The sequence below is a fragment of the Martes martes genome (genome assembly GCF_963455335.1).
Source record: "Martes martes genome assembly, chromosome: 6".
In the NCBI taxonomy this organism is placed as follows: Eukaryota; Metazoa; Chordata; class Mammalia; order Carnivora; family Mustelidae; genus Martes; species Martes martes.
The window spans coordinates 125624085-125644520 of NC_137893.1; the positions used below are offsets into that span (position 1 = coordinate 125624085).

General features: G+C 37.9%; 1 protein-coding gene across 1 annotated transcript in view; it reads right to left on the minus strand.

The window, feature by feature from the left end:
• Positions 1-18562: 18562 nt before the first annotated feature.
• The window catches only part of LOC308344407 (uncharacterized protein), a 59169-nt gene continuing 57295 nt past the window's right edge, over positions 18563-20436 (minus strand). Inside the window, exon 16 of the mRNA XM_080805958.1 lies at positions 18563-20242. Within this exon, the coding sequence (XP_080662084.1) occupies positions 19841-20242 (402 nt within the window). The 3' untranslated portion in view covers positions 18563-19840. The remainder of the gene's footprint in view (positions 20243-20436) is intronic.

Consider the following 20436-nt stretch of genomic DNA (forward strand, 5'->3'; position numbering starts at 1 on the left):
CTCCCCCGAGTCATGACAAGCAAGAATGTGTCCAGATATTGCCACATATCCCTGGGGATGGGGAAATCATCTCTGTTGAGAACCCTGAATCATAAATTCTATACCGCACAGATGCACACATCCATACATACATTTACAGTTTTTATCCTGTGCTGCTGTTTGAACTGAGTCACAACCTTTGACTTGTCTGAAAGTGGGAATGAAGGTAATAATGTTTGCATTAAAAGATTATTGTAGGGATTAAATAATGTATGTCAAGTCTTTGGCACATAGTTATTACTGTTCCTTAAGTCAGTTGGTCATGGGATTTTAGAGCAGAAGTTGGTAGGTTCTTAGCTGAATTTTTTTTTTTAATCTTTTAACATCAAAGAATAGGTTGGTTGGAGGGTACTAAGCAGGGAGAATTCTGAAGGTGTAACTGTAGAGCAGGCAAAATATAATAAGGGCCTGACCATAGGTGGTGTTGGTGAGAGTTGGAAAGAAGGAATGGCTGTAGGAGAGAGACTTTAAACAACTTTATTGAGCTATATTGACATACAATAAATGGCACTTATATAAAGAGTATAATTTGCTGAGTTTGACACACATAGACACCTGGAAAATCACCATCACAATCAAGATAGTGAATGTATCCCTTAGTCTCCCAAATGTCCTCATTCCTTCTGCAATCTCTCTCTCCCTACCCCTAGTCCTGTCCCAGGCAACCACCGATCTGCTTTCTGTCACTTTTGATCAGTTTACAATTACTAGAATGTTATAGAAACAGAATCATGCAGAGTGTGCTTTGATTTTGGCCTGGCTTCTTTCATTCAACAGAGTCATTTTGAGACTCATGCACGTTACAGAATGTATCGATAATTTGATACTTTTTAGCTGAGTAGTATTCTGTCATATGGATATGCCACAACTTGTATGTTCATCTGTCTGTTGATTGACATTTGGGCTGTTTTCAGGTTTTGATTACTACAAATAAAACTGCTATGGACTTTCACATATACTCCTTGTGTGGACATGTGCTTTCTTTTCCGGTAAATACCTAGAAGTGGAAAGGCTGGGTCCTATGTTAGGTTCATATTTAGCCTTTTGAGAAATTGTTTTCCAGAATGGTGTCATGTTTATGTCACCATCAGTAGAGTATACTTAGTATGATGAATCTTTTTCACTTAACCAATCTACTGGATCTGTGTCTCATTGTGGTTTAAATCTGCATTTCCCTAATGACTAATGACATTGAACATCTTTTCATGTGCTTTTTGGCATCCATGTATCTTCTTGGCACAGTATCTATATAAATCTTTCATTTTAAAAGTTGAATTTTTGTGTTGTTATTATGCGCTAAGTATTCTTTATATGTTCTAGATTATGTCTTTTGTCAGATACGTATCTTACAAATATTTTCTCCTGGTCTGTGGCTTGCTTTTAAAAAGCAAGTATTTTTCTGTTTTGTTTTGTTTTGGAAAGATCCAGTATATTAATTTTTTCTTTTATACTTTTATCTTTTTATGTATTTTCAAAGATACTTTACCAAACTCAATGTCATACAATATCACTAAGATTTTCTCCTATGTCTTATTATAGATGTTATTTTACTTTATTTTTTTTTTAGCTCTTACATCCAGGTCTGTGTGTCTGTTTATAATTAAATTTTGCATATTAAAATTACATAGGAGAGGAGTGATATTAGCATCATAGCAGCATAAGCCGACACTCAGTTTGTCCCCCTCTCAACAACAAAAAATCAGGATCTATTCACAAACAAAAGTGGCTTTGTTGGAGCTTTGGGATCCAGGACCATACTTAAGGGACCAGGAAAAGTCCTACCCATCTGTTAGTTAAGTAATAGGCAGCAAGACCTTGGTCCCTACTGCAGACCCTGAAATGGCCCATGAACCACCTCCAGCCCTTCTTGGCCATGGCCCAGGAGCCCCTGGAAAACACTGTCTTAGACCAATCACCCACAGATGAGCCTGGAAGTTTTCACGGCTGGGTTCTACCAAATATTTAAAGAATTAGAGCAAATTCTTCTGAAACTCTTCCCAAAAAATTGAAGAGGAGGAGACGCTCCCAAACTCACTTTAATGAGCAAGCATTACCCTAATACCACGGCCTGATAAAAACACTGTAAGAAAGGAGAACTACAGGGGCTCCTGGGTTGCTCAGTCAGTTAGTGTCTGCCTTCAGCTCAGGTCATGATCCAGGATTCTGAGATCAAGTCCAACATGGGCTCTCGGCTCAGTGCGGAGCCTGCTTCTCCCTCTCCCTCGGCTACTCCGCCTCCATGTGATCTTGCTATTTCCTTCTGTCAAATAATTAAATAAAATCTTTTTTTTTTTTAATTATAGAAAGAGAACTACAGACCAATATCTCTGGTGAATATAGATGTGAATATCCTAACAATATATCAGCAAACCAAATTCAATATCATATTAAAAGGATCATACACTATGATCAAGTAGATTTTATGTCTGGGATAAAGGAGGGATAACATCAGCAAATCAATAAATGTGATATACCACATTAATAGAATCAAAGGTAAAAATCATATGATCATCTCAATAGATGTAAAAAAAGGATTTAACAAAATACAGCATCCTTTCATAATAAAGACAGTCAATAAATTGGGTACAGAAGGAACAAACTTCACCTCAACATATTTCAACAACTTCAATATCTTCAACACATTTAGATATTCAACTAATAAGCACCATGTAGGAAGCCCATAGCTAACATCACTCTTAATGGTGAAATGTTGAAATATCTTCCTCTAAGATCAGGAACAAGACAAGGGTGCCCACTCTCAGCATCTCACATTCAACATATTACTGGAAGTCCTAGACAGAGCAACAAGACAAGAAAAAAAAAAGTCATCCAAATCAGAAAAGAAGAAGGAAAATTATCCTTGTCTGTAGGTGATATGATCTTATATAGAGAAAATCCTAAAGACTCAACCAAAAAACTGTTAGAACTAATCAATGACAACAGTCAAGTTACAGGATAAAAAATCAATATACAGAAACCAGCTGCATTTCTATACACTAACAACAGAGTATCTGAAGAGGAAATAAAGAAAACAATCCTGCTCACAGTGGCATCAAAAACAATAAAATACTTGGGAATAAATTTAATCAAGGTGGTGAAAGATCTGTACACTGAAAACTACAGGATTTTAATGAAAAAAAATGGGATACACAAGCAAGTGGAAAGATATTCATGTTCATGGATCAGAAGAATTTATATAGTTCAATTGGTTGATCATACTAGCCAAGCCATCCATAGATTTAATCATTGGACCTATCAAAATTCAATATTCCAATGGCATATTTCACAGAAATAGGGGGGAAAAAACAGAAAAAAAATATGTTTGGAGCCACAAAGGACTCTGAATTGCCAAAGTAGTCCTGAAAAATAAGAACAAATATGGACATATCACACTTCCTGATTTCAAATTATACTACAAAGATGTAATAATCCAAACAGTATGGTACTGGCATAAAAATAGACCTATAGACCAATGAAGCAGAATCAAGAGCCCAGAAACAAGCCCGTGCATATACAGTCAACTAATATTTGACAAGAGAGCCAAGAATACTCAATGAAGAAAGGCTAGTCTCTTCAATAAATGGTACTGGGAAAACTGGGTGATCACAGGCAGAACAATGAAATTGGACCCCTAACTTACACCACTCACAAAAATCAACTCAGAATAGATTTGAACACTTAAACATAAGACCTGAAACCATAAAACTCCTAGGAGAAAACTTAGGGGAAAATCTCCTTGACATTGGCCTCTGCAGAGATTTCCTGGGTATGACACTGAAGCACAAGCAACAAAAGCAAAAATAAATAAGTGGAACTACACAGAAGTAAAAAGCCTGTACAGAAAAAGAAACAACAAAATGGAAAGGCAACCTGGGGAATGAGAGACAATGTTTGAAAAATCATATAGCTGATATATCTAGAATATACGATAATATATTAAAATATTAAAAATATATTAAAATATATTTTAAAAACTCAAGTCAGTTAAGCAACTGCCTTCAGCTCAGGTCATGCTCCCAGGGTCCTGGGATCTGGCTCCCTGCTCACCGGGGAGGCTGCTGCTTCTCTTCCTCTGCTGTGCTCTCTCTCTCTTTCAAATAAACAAATAAAATCTTTAAAAAAATACACAAGCAGTTCAGTACCAAACACGATCTAACTTAAAAATGGGTGGGGAAAATGGGGCGCCTGGGTGGCTCAGCGGATTAAGCCTCTGCCTTCGGCTCAGGTCATGATCTCGGGGTCCTGGGATCGAGCCCCACATCGGGCTCTCTGCACAGCACGGAGCCTGCTTCCTTCTCTCTCTCTCTCTGCCTGCCTCTCTGCCTACTTGTAATTTCTCTCTGTCAAATAAATAAATAAATAAAATCTTAAAAAAAAATGGGTGGAGAAACTGAGTAGACATTTAAAACATACACACACGCACACACACACACAAATGGCCAAATAGGTTCATGAAAAGGTGCTCTGAATCACTTGATCATCAGGGAAATCCAAATCAAAACCGGGAGATAATCACCTCACACCTGTTAGGGTGGCTGTCATCAAAAAGACAAGAGATAACAAGTGTTAGTAAGGATGTGGAGAAAAAGGAACACTTGTGCACTCCTGGTGGGAATGCAAACTGGTGCAGCCACATGGAAAACAGTGTGGAGTTTCCTTTAAAAATTAAAAATAGAGCTACCCTATGATCCAGCAATTGCACTTCTTAGTATATATCCAAAGGAAGTGAAAACAGGATCTTGAAGAGATACCTGTATGCCCTTGTTTACTGTAGAATTATTCACAATAGCCAAGATATGGAAACAACCTATGTGCCCGTCAAAAGATGAATGGATAAAGAAAATGTGAGATATCTTCTATCTACCTATTTATCTACCTATCTAGGAATATTATTCAGCCACGATAAAGAAGGGTATCCTGCCATTTAAGAGAACACGGATTGAATTTGAGGACATTCGTCTAAGTGAAATAAGTCCGAGAAAGTCAAATACTCTATGATATCAATTTTATGTAGAATCTAAAAAAGCTCAACTCATAGAAACAGAAAGCAGAGTGGTTGTTACCAGGACCTGGGGCTTGGGGGGATGGGAAAGGATACACACTTCTAGTTATAAGATAAATAATTTCTGGGGATCAAATGAATGACTTGGTGATTATAGTTAGTAATTCTGTATAATATACTTGAAAATTGCTAAGACTAGGTCTTAATGGTTCTCACCTCAAAAAAGAAATAGTAATTATGCGATGTGGTGGAGATGTTAACCAGCTCTCCTGTGGTAATCATTTTACAATATGTGAGTGTATCAGATCCACACATTGTATACTTTAAATTTAACACAACTTTATGTTCAATTACATTTCAATAAAGCTGAAAAGTATATATAAGAAAGACATAAGTGTTGAGATTCATATCTTTGAATATGACTGTCAAATTATTCCAGGATAATTTATTGAAGTGATTGTACTTTTCCCATGGAATGCCTTGGCACATCTGTTGAGAGTCAAGTGATCATATGTGTGTGTGTGTATTTTTGGACTCTATTCTGTTTTATATATGTGTATAATGTAAACATGATATATGACATATAATGTTATTTATTTAGATGTATTAGATACATATATACAGGTATGATATATATATGATATAAATTTTTTTTCTCTTTGATCTCAATACCCCATTTTCTTGATTATTACTGGAGCTTTATTACATCTTAAAATAAGGTAGTTTAAATTCTCCAACTTTGTACTTCTTTTTCAAAGTTACTTTGGCTATCTTAGGTCCTTTGCATCTCAATATAAATTTTGGCTAGCTTTTCAAACAAGGAAAACTTCTGGGTTTTTATTGGGATTGTATTGAATCAATAAATCAATCTGGGGAGAATTGACATGTTAGCAATATTGAATCTTCTGATCCCCAAGCACAGTAGGTCTCCAGTTGTTTTTTGGTTTTCTTTAATTTCTTTGAGACGTGTTTTGTAGTTTTCAGTATACAGACCTTTCACATATTTTGTCAAATTTATCCATATGTAATTTGTATTGGTTATTGTAAGTGGCATTTTAAATAATTTCTATTTTTGATTGTTCAGTGTGAATATATAGAAATGCAATTGATTTTTGTGTATTGCCATTGTACCCTGAAATTTTGCTATGTATTAGTTCCAAGTAGATTTTGCATACTCCTTAGGATTTTCTACAGAGATGGTTATATTGTCTGTAAAGACCACGTTAATCTTTAATGTCTAATTTGGATGCTTTTATTTCTTTTTCTTGCTTCATTGTATAGCTTAAAACCTTTGGTGAAATGTTGAATAGAAGTGATTAAAAACAGGCATCCTTGTCTTATTCTCAATGTTAGGGTGAAAGCATTCACTCTTTCACCATTAAGTATATTAGACGTACTGGTTTTGGTTTTTGTTTTTGTTTTTTGTAGATGCTTTTTATCAGGTTGAAGGTTTTCTTCCATTTCTATTTTTCTGAGAGTTGTGTGTTATTATAAATAGATAGTTAATTTTAAATGTTTTTTCTGTATCTATTGAGGTGATCACAAACTTAGTATTTTGTTTTTAATCTGATAATATGGTGAATTACATTGTTTTTTTATTATGCATTGATCTTTTTTTTTTTTAATTTGACAGAGATCACAAGTAGGCAGAGAGGAAAGCAGAGAGAGAGGAGGAGGCCAGCTCCCTGCTGAGCGAGAGCCCGATGTAATGCGGGGCTCAATTCCAGGACCCTGAGATCATGACCTGAGCCTAAGGCAGAGGCTTTAACCCACTGAGCCACTCAGGTGCCCCGAATTGATCAATTATTGAATGTTAAACCAACCTTACGTTTTTGGGATAAACCCCACTTGATTATGACATATTATCTTTTTAGTATATTGCTGGATTTGATTTGCTAAAATTTGATGAATAATTTTTGCATCTACACCATGAGGGATATTTTTGTTTAATTTTCTTTTCTTGGCATTTCCTTTCTGATTTTAGTATCAAGGTAATTCTGGTGCCATAGAACTAGTGGGAGGTGTTTTATTCTTTATAATTTTCTGGGTCAGTCTGTATAGATTTAGCACTATTTATTCCATAAATGTTTGATGTAATTCATCAATGAAAGCCATATAGGGATGGATTTTCCTCAGTGAGAGTGTATCGAGTTACAAATTCCATTCCTTTCATTGACACAGTATACTGAAGTTATCAGTTTGTTATTGGTGAGTTTTGGTAGTCTTAACATTTCAATAAATTATTCATCTCATTAAAGTGGTTGAATGTTTTAATACAATATTTTTCATATTTCCCTATTGTTTGTTGTGATGTCTTCCACTCATTATTGGTATTTATAATTTGCATCTTTTCTCTCTCTTTTTTTTTTTTCTGATCAGCCTAGCTAGAAGTTTACTAATTTTATTTATATTATCAGAGAGTTAGCTTTTAGCTCTATTGATTTCCTCTATTTTTTTTAAGATTTTTTATTTTATTTTATTTGAGAGAGATTTTATTTGAGTGAGATTAGAGAAAGAGTGCAAGCAGGGGGCAGAGGGTCAGGTCCCCTGCTGAGCAGGAAGCTAGATACAGGGCTGGATCTCAGGACCTGAACCAAAGACAGAGGCTCAACTGACTGAGCCACCCAGGCGCCCCTCCTCTCTTTTTGTTTCTATTTTCTGTTTGATTGATTTCAGCTCTTATATTTCTTTTCTTTTGCTTACTTTGGGTTTATTTTCTCTTTTTCTTGTTTCTTAGGATGAAAGCTTAGGTCATCAACCTGAGACCTTTCTTTTCTTTAATAGGCATTTGATGTTATTAATTTATCTATAAGCCCCACTTTAGTTGCATACCATAAATTTTAATACATCATTTTTTCAGTTTCAAAATGAAATTCAGTTCAAAATACTTTTTTATTTCTCTTTATTTCTGCTCTAACCCATGGGTTACTTTCAAATGCATTTAGTGTCTAAATATTCAGAGATTTTTTTTCCACGTATCTTTTTGTTATTGATTTCTTTTTTTTTTTTTAAAGATTTTATTTATTTATTTGACAAAGATCACAAGTAGGCAGAGAGGCAGGCAGAGAGAGAGAGAGAGGAGGAAGCAGGCTCCCTGCCGAGCAGACAGCCCGATGCGGGACTCGATTCCAGGACCCTGGAATCATGACCTGAGCCGAAGGCAAAGGCTTTAACCCACTGAGCCACCCAGGCGCCCCTTTGTTATTGATTTCTAATTTAATTTTGTTGTGGTTAAAAAAAACTTTATATGATTTATATCATTTTAAATATGTTGATCCTTCTTTTATGGCCCCAAATATGGTCTATCTTGATCCATGTGTCTGTGTCTTGGAAAGAATGCATATCCTGCTGTTGTTGATTGGAATGTTCTATAAATGTCAACTAGGACATTTTGGTTCATAGTGTTATTCAAGTCTTCTATATCTTTATTGATTTTCTGCATACCTACTCTATCACTTATGGAGCAACATATATTACAACTTCTAACTATAATAGTCGGTTTATTATTGCTCAGTGTATTTTGATTTTCTGTTATGTGCATAAACAGAAATGGGTTTGGGGGGGAAATCTATAATTCTTTTCAACTCTGTGGTTATTTGAGATGGGAGAGCTGGTGAGGAAGAAGGAGGAATCCAAATAAGCCTATACATGTCTGGTATCTGCACATTCAGGTATTTATGTAAGTCTCTGGACAAGGTACCATAGTCGGGACTAACCCCAGGCCAATGTTTTTTTGAAGTCTGTGATTCGGGTCCATTGTCTTTTCATTTTACTCAGAGCCCAGTGTTCCCGAGATCTCTCTCCCACTCATTATCTTGTCTTCAGGTCCTCAGTCCAACAAAGATATAAATGACTGATCTTCACTAAGGTGTAACTTATTACTCCTTTAGTCAGCATTTTTACTATAAAGAGGACTTAAATGTTCACAGTAACGGGAATAATAGCTTAGTCACGGAATTTCAGGCATTAATCAGAGGACAAGCGAAGTCTGCGGAGCAGAGGAGGGGAGTCCTCAGGGAACAGCTGTAGACTATCAGCGTTTCTACTTGGCTTCCACCAGCCTGGTTTCAGGTACAGTGAGTGCTAAGTGTTTTCCAAGTTTGAATTACAACGATTTAAGAATCTTCCTCCATTCTTACACTAAAAAAAGGCATGCCTCATTGCTTTGTGTTCAAAGTACCATGCGCTTCCTGCTCTCCAGGAAAATTCCATTCTGACCAAATTCTTTCCAGCATAGGAGCCTGAATCTCAAGTTTTTCACCTTTGCTTTCTGCCCATATAACCGCATGCTCTGCCACAGGCCTCACAGGTTGTATTTTTAAAATCCAACAGTAATTTGTCCCATAATACTTCAAAGGCAAACCAAAGTTGAGATGCAATTATAGCACTGAAACACCCAGCCCCTTATCTTATAATAAACCCTGATGATCTATCACTCTATTTCTGCTGCCTGGTAATTCGGGAACATAAAGGGACTTTATTCTGTGTAGGAGGGAAAAAAATAGGGATAGATTTGCTGAAGTTACAGAAACAATGATAAGAGGAGATATGAAATCAACAAGGAAACGGTTGCCAGGCAACATGCTTGGTTGTCAAAGAGATAGAGCATTCTTCAATAATAACCCATGAGCAATCTTCAATAATGGCTCATAAATCTCTGAGCTAGAAAACGTCTGTGTCATGAGTGGGTTACAGCAAACACTTTTCCAAAGAACCAAAGCATCCAGCTATCCCATTCCATTCCATAATAAGAATCATGCTGTAAATATAAGGCCCTGGGGTGATGCACGTTTGAGGAGTGTAGGGTCCTTGCTAAGTGGAACATTTTGTAGCTTTTTTTCTGTGGTTGTATCCCCAGCTGTATGTACTATTTTTACTCAGCACAATGAACTGCAGTCCCAAGATGCACCCAAATTGTGCCCAATATCTTGTTTTGCAAGCCTGGTAAAGTCTTGCTAGTTTGATCACCAACATATGGTCTCTGAGTCTCATTTGTAAACAGGACTGTGACCAGGCATGAGGACTGCAGGATGTTAAGGTTTAAGGGAAACTTATAAGACACTGGGCCTGCATTCTTCACTTCCCAGGTGAGGAATGTGGCTTCTATGATTGATGTATTAATGGCCATCTCCTTTTGCCATTTGAGTCTACCATTCCAAATAGAACCTGGTCTTTATGCTTGGAATCTTGTGCAGCTGTGCTCATCCTGTCATTTTCCTCCATGAAAGGACTCTTTGACAGAGAATTCTGCTCTACTCATCCCTGGTCACCGGCCACTGTTACAGCACATTAACACATCACTTCACAGGAGTATTAATACATCAACCTGAGCAATGATCTTCAAGATGAGGAGTTAATTATAATGCAGTACTGTGGCTAAGAACACACACTCTGGCGCCTTACTGTCTAGGTTGAAACTTGGCTCTTTTTGAACCTTGACTACTTGACTCTGTGCTTTGGTTTTGCCATTTGTAATCCAAGGATATTGGTTATATATAAACTCATCAGACTGTTGAGAGGATTAAACAAGCTCTAAGTAAACAGGTAAAAGTTCCTGTCACATACGCATTTTGTAGTATGAGAATATTACCTTCTTTTTTTTAGAGTTGGATCTATGTCAGTATCATCGTTGACCATTGCAAAGCAAATTCTCCCAGGGTTATGGATTGGAACGAGGAAGGGCTGTGCCGATGGGCAAGGTGCAGGGTTGGGAGAGGTGATGGTAGGAAGGGAAGCATCTTTTCTTTTCTTTTTCCTTGGCATTTTTAATTTACTACATGAGCCACTTGATTGCTGGGTTGGTGATTCTTAGCAATATAAATTAAGTGATTATCTGGCTTTTCCTCACTGGATTTTCCATGTCAGTGTTGATTTTGATTTACTTTTATTTTTTCTTAAGAGTAGCCAGCAAAGAAGTTTACCACAAATTGTACTCATTGTTGAAACAAAACTGGTTAACTGCTCAGAAAAAGAAAGCTTTCCTGCTTAATGGGTGACAAGTTTGCTTTTATTTATAAGGCTTTCTTGACATACAGAAGAAAAGAGCAGGCTAGAGAAAGAAAAATACATATAGGGTAAGAATTCTTTATTATCACTTGGACACATAAAAACCAAACACAGAGCTTCAGTCCTAAGGGATGTTGCTTTCCTCACAAGATAATTTGATCATTCAAAATGGATTTTTCAGGGTGCCTGGGTGGCTCATTTGGTTAAATGTCTGCCTTTGGCTCAGGTCATGATCTCAGGGTCCTGGGATGGAGCCTGGAGTCCTGTCATTGGGCTCCCTGCTCAGAGGAGAGTCTGCTTCTCCCTCTCCCTTTGCCCCTACCCCCTGCTCTTGCTCGCACACTTTCTCTCTCTCTTTCAAATAAGTAAAAAATAAGTAAAAAAGTAAAACACTCATTAATTTTAGCACATGTCATTTATCAAAATATAGACTTTATAAAGAGTTTTATAAGTTTTATAAAGTCAAATAAAGGTGATCCCTAGTTAGGAAATTTGATGGTTGTAATGATTGAAAAACAACAACAAAATATATTATCTAAAAGAGAACTGAATGGTAATGTGTGGGTAAAACACTCAGTTCCAGGATTAACTGACCTCCCCTCCCCCTCTTCCTTTCTGACCCCTGGGGCAAAGTAAGTCACTTCTTTCTTTGAAAATGCTTAGTCCCTGCCTCTGTCCTATACCTCTCGTGCTTTATTGTGATAATTTGCTTCTGGTACTTGACTTCCAAAATAGTCACCATCCAAAAGAATGATTTTGTCTCAGTTACCTTTTAATCTTTAGCACCTAAGGCCATGAGAGGCACACACACCTGGCTCATTTTCCACCTGTTGAAGGGCTGTGAAGACAGAGGACTTTCCATCTGGGCCCTAGTTGGGAAGCTTTCCAGTCCCTAGGACTGGAATCCTGTAGAATCCTGGTACCACAGAGCCAATGGCACCTTAGAAGTCATCCACCCAGCCTCCCTCCCTGACACCCGGACAGACAACTACCTCTCATGGTGCATATCTTAGGGTTACTATGCCCTGGTCATATATGTTGCAAATATTTTCTACAGGTAGAAAAAATTTATGAAATGAAATATGTAAATCTCTACTTTATGACTCTGGTCATTTGTTTTATGAAGCCCTTTCTCACTCAAGGATTTTAAATATGTTCTCTGAGGTTTTATTCCAGTACTTTCACTACTTTATCTTCTTAATTTATAGCTTTATTTTTTCAGTTTAGGTCTTTAATCTACCTGAGATTCCTTCAGGGTATGAAGTGGAGATTTTTTTTTCCCCCCCAAAGTCAGCCGATTGCCCCAACCCCCACTTAGTCCATCCACATTAATTATTTAACAAACTCCCACATATTCACACAGATTCATCATTAGACACTCTGCTTTCTTCTGTTGATTGATTTGTCTATTCTGAGTGAGAGCCACACTGCTTACATTATTATAGTTTGAGTTTTCTTTCATTTTCCCCTCTTTTTAAAAGAATTTTTCCTGTTTTACTCATTTACACCTCCAGGAAAACCTTTAATTAGTTTATCAAATTGGGGTTTTGATAGGAATTATGATAGAATTATAGATGAATTTGGGGCAATTCTTGCATTGACCACATTGGTTCTGTCTTGTAATATGGTAGCAGGGTCATTCACTCAAGTTTTTCACTCAAGTTTCATGGTTTCCTTTCTTCCTTGCACTTCTATTAATTCCTAGATATTTTATAATTTTGTTGATAAGGTAAATGGGATCTTTTAAAACAATTTTTAAAGATTGTATTTATTTATTTGACAGAGAGAGCGAGCACAGGGAGGGGGAGCAGGAGAGAGAGGGAGAAGCTGACTCCCCCCTGAGCAGGAGTCCTAGGCAGTACTCAATCCAAGAACCCGGGATCAGGACTGGAGCCAAAGACAGATGCTTAACCAACTGAGCCACCCAGGCATCCCAGTAAATGGGATTTTTATTACAATTTCTAACTTACTATCATTTTAAATAGAGACCTATTAATTTTGTAAATTCATCTGGAATCTTGCTATCCTGTAGGTCTCATTATAACTAATAAGTTATAATAGTTTGCTAATCGATTATCTAAATCTCTAGATATTTTCTTTGTCTTTTCCCAATCCTCATATTTTAGTTCTCCTTCTTGAGCCATTTCACTATCTGGAATGTCTAGAAAAATGTACAATAACATATGTGATAAGAGGTCTTACTTTGGTCTTGACTTTAATGGAAATGCTTGTACTATTTTAATACCAAGCATGATGCTGGTTTCTAGCAGAAACTTATTAACAAGTTAAATGTTACTAAATGTTTTTCCGCTATTTATTGAAACAAGTATATATTTTTTTTCTTTTTGGTGATTCTTGTAGGTTTTCTCTTATATTGTTTATTCTTATTTCACTTTATTTTTACTTTATTTCTTCTTATATTGGATTTCTTCTTGGGATTAGTAATTGAGTGATTACAACATATATTACTAGATTATCTAATGCTGAATTGTTCTTGCTTTCATAAGCATAGATCCACCTTAGTTACGTCTGTTAAAAAATGAGTGGATAATTAAATTGTAGTATATCTATACAATGAAATACTGGTTGGCCTTGAAAGGGAATGAATTGATACATGTAGCAACATGGATGAATCCCCAGATCAGGCCAGGGGAAAAGTCAGAGACGAAAAGCACCTGTTGTAGGATTCCATGTATTTCAAATCCTAGAACAGACAAAAGTTATCTATAGTGACATCAAAAAAAATCGGTGGATGCCTGGGGTGACAGAGGTGTTCTATCTATTGATAAGGGGAGTGCTTTCATGCAAATATACATTTGTCAAAACTCCTTGAACGTCATGCATTGAGCGGGTGATTATAAACTATACTTCAGTAGGTTGATAAATAAGAAAAAAAAAATCTATGCTATTGTCACAGTCTTGCAGCCAAAAAGTTGTGCTGCTTTCTCCTTGAGCCACTTCCATTTGGCTTCCATTGTCATCACTAAGTCAACATTCCCTCGCTAAGGTCCCCAGGGACCTCCATGTGGCCAGTCACAAGGACAGTTCAGTCCTCACCTCCCTTGACCTCTCCTGAACTGGAAGCAGTTTGTCTACTTCCTCCCGCTTGAAGCTCTCCCTTCCTGCAGGTCCGCTGACCACGGCCTCTCCTGTTCTTTCCCATCTCATTGGCTCCTTCTCTTAGGCATCCTTGGTTCGCCCTCACTCGCCGGCTGACCCTGAATGCCAGCACCTCTGGGCTCGTCCCCCACCCTGGGTGCTCTCCTCCCTCTTCACTTCACACCAGGCGTCCTCCTCCATGACAAACACGGATTGAACCTCCATGATTAGACTCCCAGGTAGTTCTCACCAGAACTGCCCTTCCTCCCATCTTCCCATCCCTGTCCATTCTCCCAGTTGCTAGAAAGCTGGAAGAAGACTTTGATCATTCATTTTCTCTCACCTTCCACAATTTACCTCCTTTGAAGTGGCTACTTCCAAGTATGTCTCAAATCGATCTCTTGATACCCACCTTCACTGGTCCCTGCCAGAAGCCACTCTCATCTCTCACTCCTGGAAGAGCCCCGTAAGTAGCCCTCAGACTCCCCTCCTGGCTACCCTCCAATGTGTCTTCACATGCCAGGCACAGTAAAAGTTTCTCATGACTTATTTAAAACACCTCAATAACCGTGAGGGCATAGTTTTGTCACTCTGTTTTTTAACTGTCTTTAGTACCTAAAACAGGGTATGCGACCTACTAGGATGAATGGAGTAATTGCACTTAAGCTAGAAATCCCCAGGGCCACCTGGCCTTCAGTGCTCTACAAGATCCAGGCTCTCCACTCCCTGGACACATCCCTCTTGTTCTTCCCTTTACTTGTTCATCTCCAATCACCCCAACCTGATTTTGTTTCCCTAACCTTGTGTCTTTGATCACATTCTTCCCTTTAAAAGGGGAGCACCTGTCTGCTCCTAGATTAGCTGTGCTTTGGGGATTCAGAGCTCTGTTTCGACAGTACACCCCGGGATAAGTATATCCAGGAGGGGGAGTAGATAGATACCAACATACATACACTGACAACAAGGTAAGTACAGACCAGCTAATTACCAGTTTGCCAAATAATGCAGAAGAAAAATCCTCCCAGAATGTTGGTACTCCTTCCTTGGGTTGCAATAAAGGAAAAGATAGGAGCAAAAGCACAAGATTAAGGTGCCAGCAACCATATTGGTACCATTGTTATCCAATGGGTCACTAACCAAATGAGTTATTGGAGAACTAGTTCATGAACTAGACATAAGCTACCTCAGGGCAGGGGTCTCACTGGGCTCATTGTCCATTGTTGCATCCTTAAAGCCTAGTCCAGAGCTTAGCACATAATATACAGAGAATGAAAGTTAATTAGAAAAATGAGTGAATGAAATTGATTTGAACACTCTTAAGAGATATATCGTGCCATTGTTGTGGTTCAATGGAAGATGGTGAGCCTTGACTATGAAGGACTTTACCTGTTCTAAACTAACAATTTTTTTTTCTGGAGTTACTATATTTTTGCTTAAAAGAAAACCCACAATGATTAAAAAATATTAATTTACTTAAAGTAGTTCAGCAAGTAATGTAGGACATGAATGATAATAACAAATTAATGAGTTTTAAAAGCATAAAACTCCTGGTGTGCCTGGGTGGCTCAGTCAGTTAAGCATCCAACTGTTGATTTCAGCTCAGGTCATGATCTCAGAGTCATGAGATTGAGGCCCCTGTCCATGCTCAATGTGGAACCTGCTTAGTATTCTCTTTCTCCCTGTCCCTCTGCCCCACCCTTTCCACTTGCACTCTCTCTCTCTAAAACCAACCAACCAACCAACAAACAAATAAAATAAAAGCATATAAGTCCTTATAGTAATATAGTTATGTCATGTGAAAGCAATTGAAAATTTTAAATATCTCTTATTTTGCCTTGATTGAAAACACCTGGGTTTACCTGAAAATGGGAAAATCTTACCCAGTTGCCTAAATATCTCAGGCAATGTACCAAATTTTGCATAGAAAGCTAAAATTCACAGTGCATATTCCATCTTTGAAAACTGACCTTTTAAAATACTGTACAGTGATCAAATATTTAAATCATTCATTTGCAGGGAAACTCATTTATCTGCTGAAACAAAACATCTTATTACAATGATTTGGTGTAACATAGTTACAAACTGAAGGAAGGGCTTGTGCAAGCACTCTTTGAAAACCTCTTTCAGTAATATCCTCTTGTTCTTGTTATACATTGCTTTTTTTTTTTTTCCAATAGTCCCACCTGCATACTAGAAAATCACCACAAAACATGTGGTTTTGCTTTATTCTTTGGCAGTCTAATTTTGAACTGATCCATTCACCCCACATCACTCCCTTCAAACCCCATAGACTGGGCCCCTGTCACCGCAGCTACTGACTGTTCGATCTTTCTCAGATCAGAAAGTGCCTGATGTCAAGTTCAGTCTATGTAATTAGAACACTGAATGTTTGGGTGAAGAAATGCTTTAAAGCTGTACACGTTTATGAGCCAGACACCTCTCCAAGGTTAAAGTGTAACACATTCTTCTTCAGTGCCCCCAGCCGGTTTTTTCTTTTTTTAAATGACAAATTCTTCCTCCAAAGTATTTCTTGTCCCCAACAAGATTGTTTTTTGTAGTGATCTCAGCTTTTGGCAGTGGCATTGGAGGTGAACAGGGTGCAGAATTCATGCCATGGAAAAATGGTAACTCAGCAGGTTCTACTGAAATGCCCTTTACTTCCTGTCTGTAAGCAATTCCAGGTTATAGTCTTCCTTTCCAAGAGCAAGTTTATTTGAGATTGTAGAATTATTGAAGGTGTCCTTTTCAGTGGCTGAGACTGGCAGCTAAGAGTGGAATTGTAACATTAATATCGAAGGGCAGACTCTCTAAAACTCACTTAGAATGCATTTCTCATCCCTCTGGGTGAGACTCGCTGGTGACACTCTGGGGACTTTTCAGCTCATGATGAATCATGGCAATCTCAGCACTGCGGAGCTCTGAGCTGCAATCCCCATTCTGCTTCTCGTCTGTAGAACAAAGACAGTAACACCCACCTCATGGGGTTGGCGTTAATACAAATGTCACGCATGAAGCACTGAGGCTGCCCCGTGTCATTCTTCAAGAAGTTTGAGTGAGTCTCTCCCTGACCTAAACTGGAAGAAGTTATGGGCACATGACAGTTCTAGGTTACAATCTTTTAATTTATTTCTGAGTGAGGAAGAATCAAGAATAGCAAGAACATGGCAGTAATCTGTTTAAAGAAACACACCAGTGTAGAAATCGCCTGAGCAATTTCACTTTGGATGATGCTAAAAGCCCTCTTGATTTGGTAGTACCCAACCAGATTCCCCTTCTTTCCGTCCTCGAGATGGGCTACCAATTTCTTTGGGTAATCAAGACAGCATTTCTGACCTATAAAAACTCTGAAGATACTTGGAAGCCTGTTCTCCAAAGCTGTACCTTCACAAAGTCTGGCTACCCTAATCATAATTTTTGAGTTCTAGCCTGGGAGATAGAGAGGGAAAGGCTCCAGACTTGGAAACCTGCCTTTGGGAACATTCTCTCAGACCACTACGAAGATGTTCCCTCCTTGGGGCACTGGCCTCCATCAACTAATCCGAGGTTTGTCTTTTCACTCTCAATAGTGTGTGATACAGGACTGAAGTTCTTAATTTTTGCTTGGCCCAATTTATCATTAAAAAATGTCCAAATGCTTAGAAATAAATTTAACAAAAAATTGTGTGTGTGTTTGTGTGTTGTTAAGAAATCACAAGTTCATGAACATACATTTGTATATGACCTTCTAAAAGTTTTATTGTTTTGCTCTCAGAGTTTAAGTCCAGCTGGTATGAATATTTGTTTAGGTTCAAGACAGGAATCAACTTGAATTACTTTCCATATGCATTCCCAAATATCCCAGAACAATTGATGGAAAATTTTCTTCCTTCACTCTCAACTTTGCAGTGCCACATTTGTTATAGCTATGATGACCATATGACTTATTATCCAAACTGACTCAATTTTCAGAGTAAAAGAGGACATTGATAATTAGTTAGAGGTAGTCTCAATTTAATTATGTCCTGTCACCTGGTTCTTCTTCCAAGACTGTCTTGGATATTCTTGGTCATTTACATTATTGTATAAATACTAGAACCACTTAACATGTTCCACCAAAAATATCTGTAGCTTATCTCTATTTCCATGGTATTTGTACCATATATCTTCTCCATTCTTTTCTTTTAAACTCTATTTTTATGTTACAGACATATTTCCTACAAACACCAGATAGTATCTTTTCCAATCTAGCCTAAACATCTTTGTCTATTAAGTGGCACAGTTAGCCAATTTGCATGTTAAGTAGTTACTTAGATATTTGATGTTTAATATACCATCTTGGTATTTCTCATGCCTGCTTTATGTACTTTTTCTCTCTTCTTTCCTCTTTTTGGATAGTTTATTTTTTGTTATTCCCTTTTTCTCTTTGTTTTTTTTTTTCACAGTTATAAACCCTTTCACTCTTCTTCTAGTGGTTACCTTAGACTATACAACATGCACCCCTGACTTATCAAAATAGAATGTAATTGTAATTGTACTTCTATTCTATTCTCTTCCCAGACAATGTAAGGACTTTAGAGTTTTTACCTTATTTCCTTCCAGAAGAAGAAAACAAGGAAGAAAAGCTTTCCAACAACAGATTTGCCAAAATGTTTTTTTTTATTCTGTGGACTGTCATCATGGACATCAGTACCTTCAGGCCAAGAACTCCCTGTTTTATTCTTGGCTTGTCTAAGATCCAAGAGAACAAGAAGGGGACTGAGATGAGTGTGGCTTATAGAATCTTAGGAACATTTATTAACCAGCCGACTAGTTTTGTGGGAACAAGAAAATGCAGCATTTCAAGCCTCATTCCAAGGAGTACATGTATATCAGAGTCCGCCCCCTACCTCCCCCCACAGCCTGCATAAAGCCATCCCATTGCCACAAAAACCAGTATCACATGACTGAAGTCAAGAACCTTCATCAGAAAACATGCAAGAAAACAGTTAACAAGCGAGATCTTGGCACCCCCTCTTTGCTTAACAGTCTCTCCCACTATATTATTCTTTCTGTCATTTCTTAGCATCTTTTGTGATAAGACGCCTACTTTTTGACTCCATGTAATCCCACACCAATGCCACATCAGGTAGGATAAAGGAGGATGAAAAAGGGAAGGCAGGCTATCACCAGGTGGCTCTTTAACAGTTTGAAAGAGTAAGAACAACCTCCAAAGACACTAATCTTGTAGAATAAGGGATCAGAAATATTGGCCAAGGGAATTTTGTCTTTATAACCCAGACCTTAATTGAGGTCCTATATTTCCACTGAATATCCATTTTTAAGCCTCCCTTCTACAATATGTGTCTCTCGATTTGGGCTTTCAAAATTCTGTGTGTAAAATAAATTACAGAATTACCATGTTTCCTTTGGCTATCAGGAGAGCATAGCAACTTCATAGACTACTATGTTGTCAAGAATCTACACATCTCATTTCTTGATTTTTTTTTTAACTTGCATTCAAAAGCAATCAATGGACTTTGTCAATATAAAAAAAATAGGAAAATAGATACCTGTGCCAAAGTTCATGGGTGTATGTAAACAGGAAAGAGCTGAACTTACAAGTGAAATTAAATATCTGCTTGGGGATGGTAGTAGTATTGGCAAAGATGTGTGAAACTTGCCACCATTAAAAGTGCAGCTAACAAAGCTCTAAGCTTGACCTCGTATTTCCAGTCTCTAAGGGGAAGAAAGTCTGCCCAAGAACAGGATGTGAGATGAGGGATTGTGCCGAATGAAGAAAATGAACGGATGGTCGGCAACAAAGTTCTCCTCGTGCACCAACATGGCGAAGGTGGCAATGCCTGCCGTAGCGGCCGCCGCCTCTGTGCCCTCTTCATTCACTTCCACAAAGGACTTGTGGACAATTTTTGATATGAAAAGATCCCTGGTTCCTGACATGCCAGACAGATCAGCCTTGCGACTAAAGAGATCCTCTATACCCAGGTGGGCTAGGTGGGAGTTGAGGTCATAGCTCTCCTCCAGTTTGAACTTGGGCAAGTAGACGTTGACTTCAACCCAATCCAGATTCTCAGCTTTGGTCCACTCGTGCAGTTTTTCCAGAGTCAACTGTTCCTCAATCTGGAATGAGAATGGGCAAACAGAAGAGGTGAGAACAATTTTATGTAAGCAAACTAGTAAAACATTATTGAAATGAATGGACCCATTATATCAGTTGCTAATTAGTCTCCTCTGTGTCTTGTCCTCAGACAGATTCCATTTGGAAGATGTCATTTCTTTCCAGGGACTGGAGATAATATAACAGAGCTGTTCCC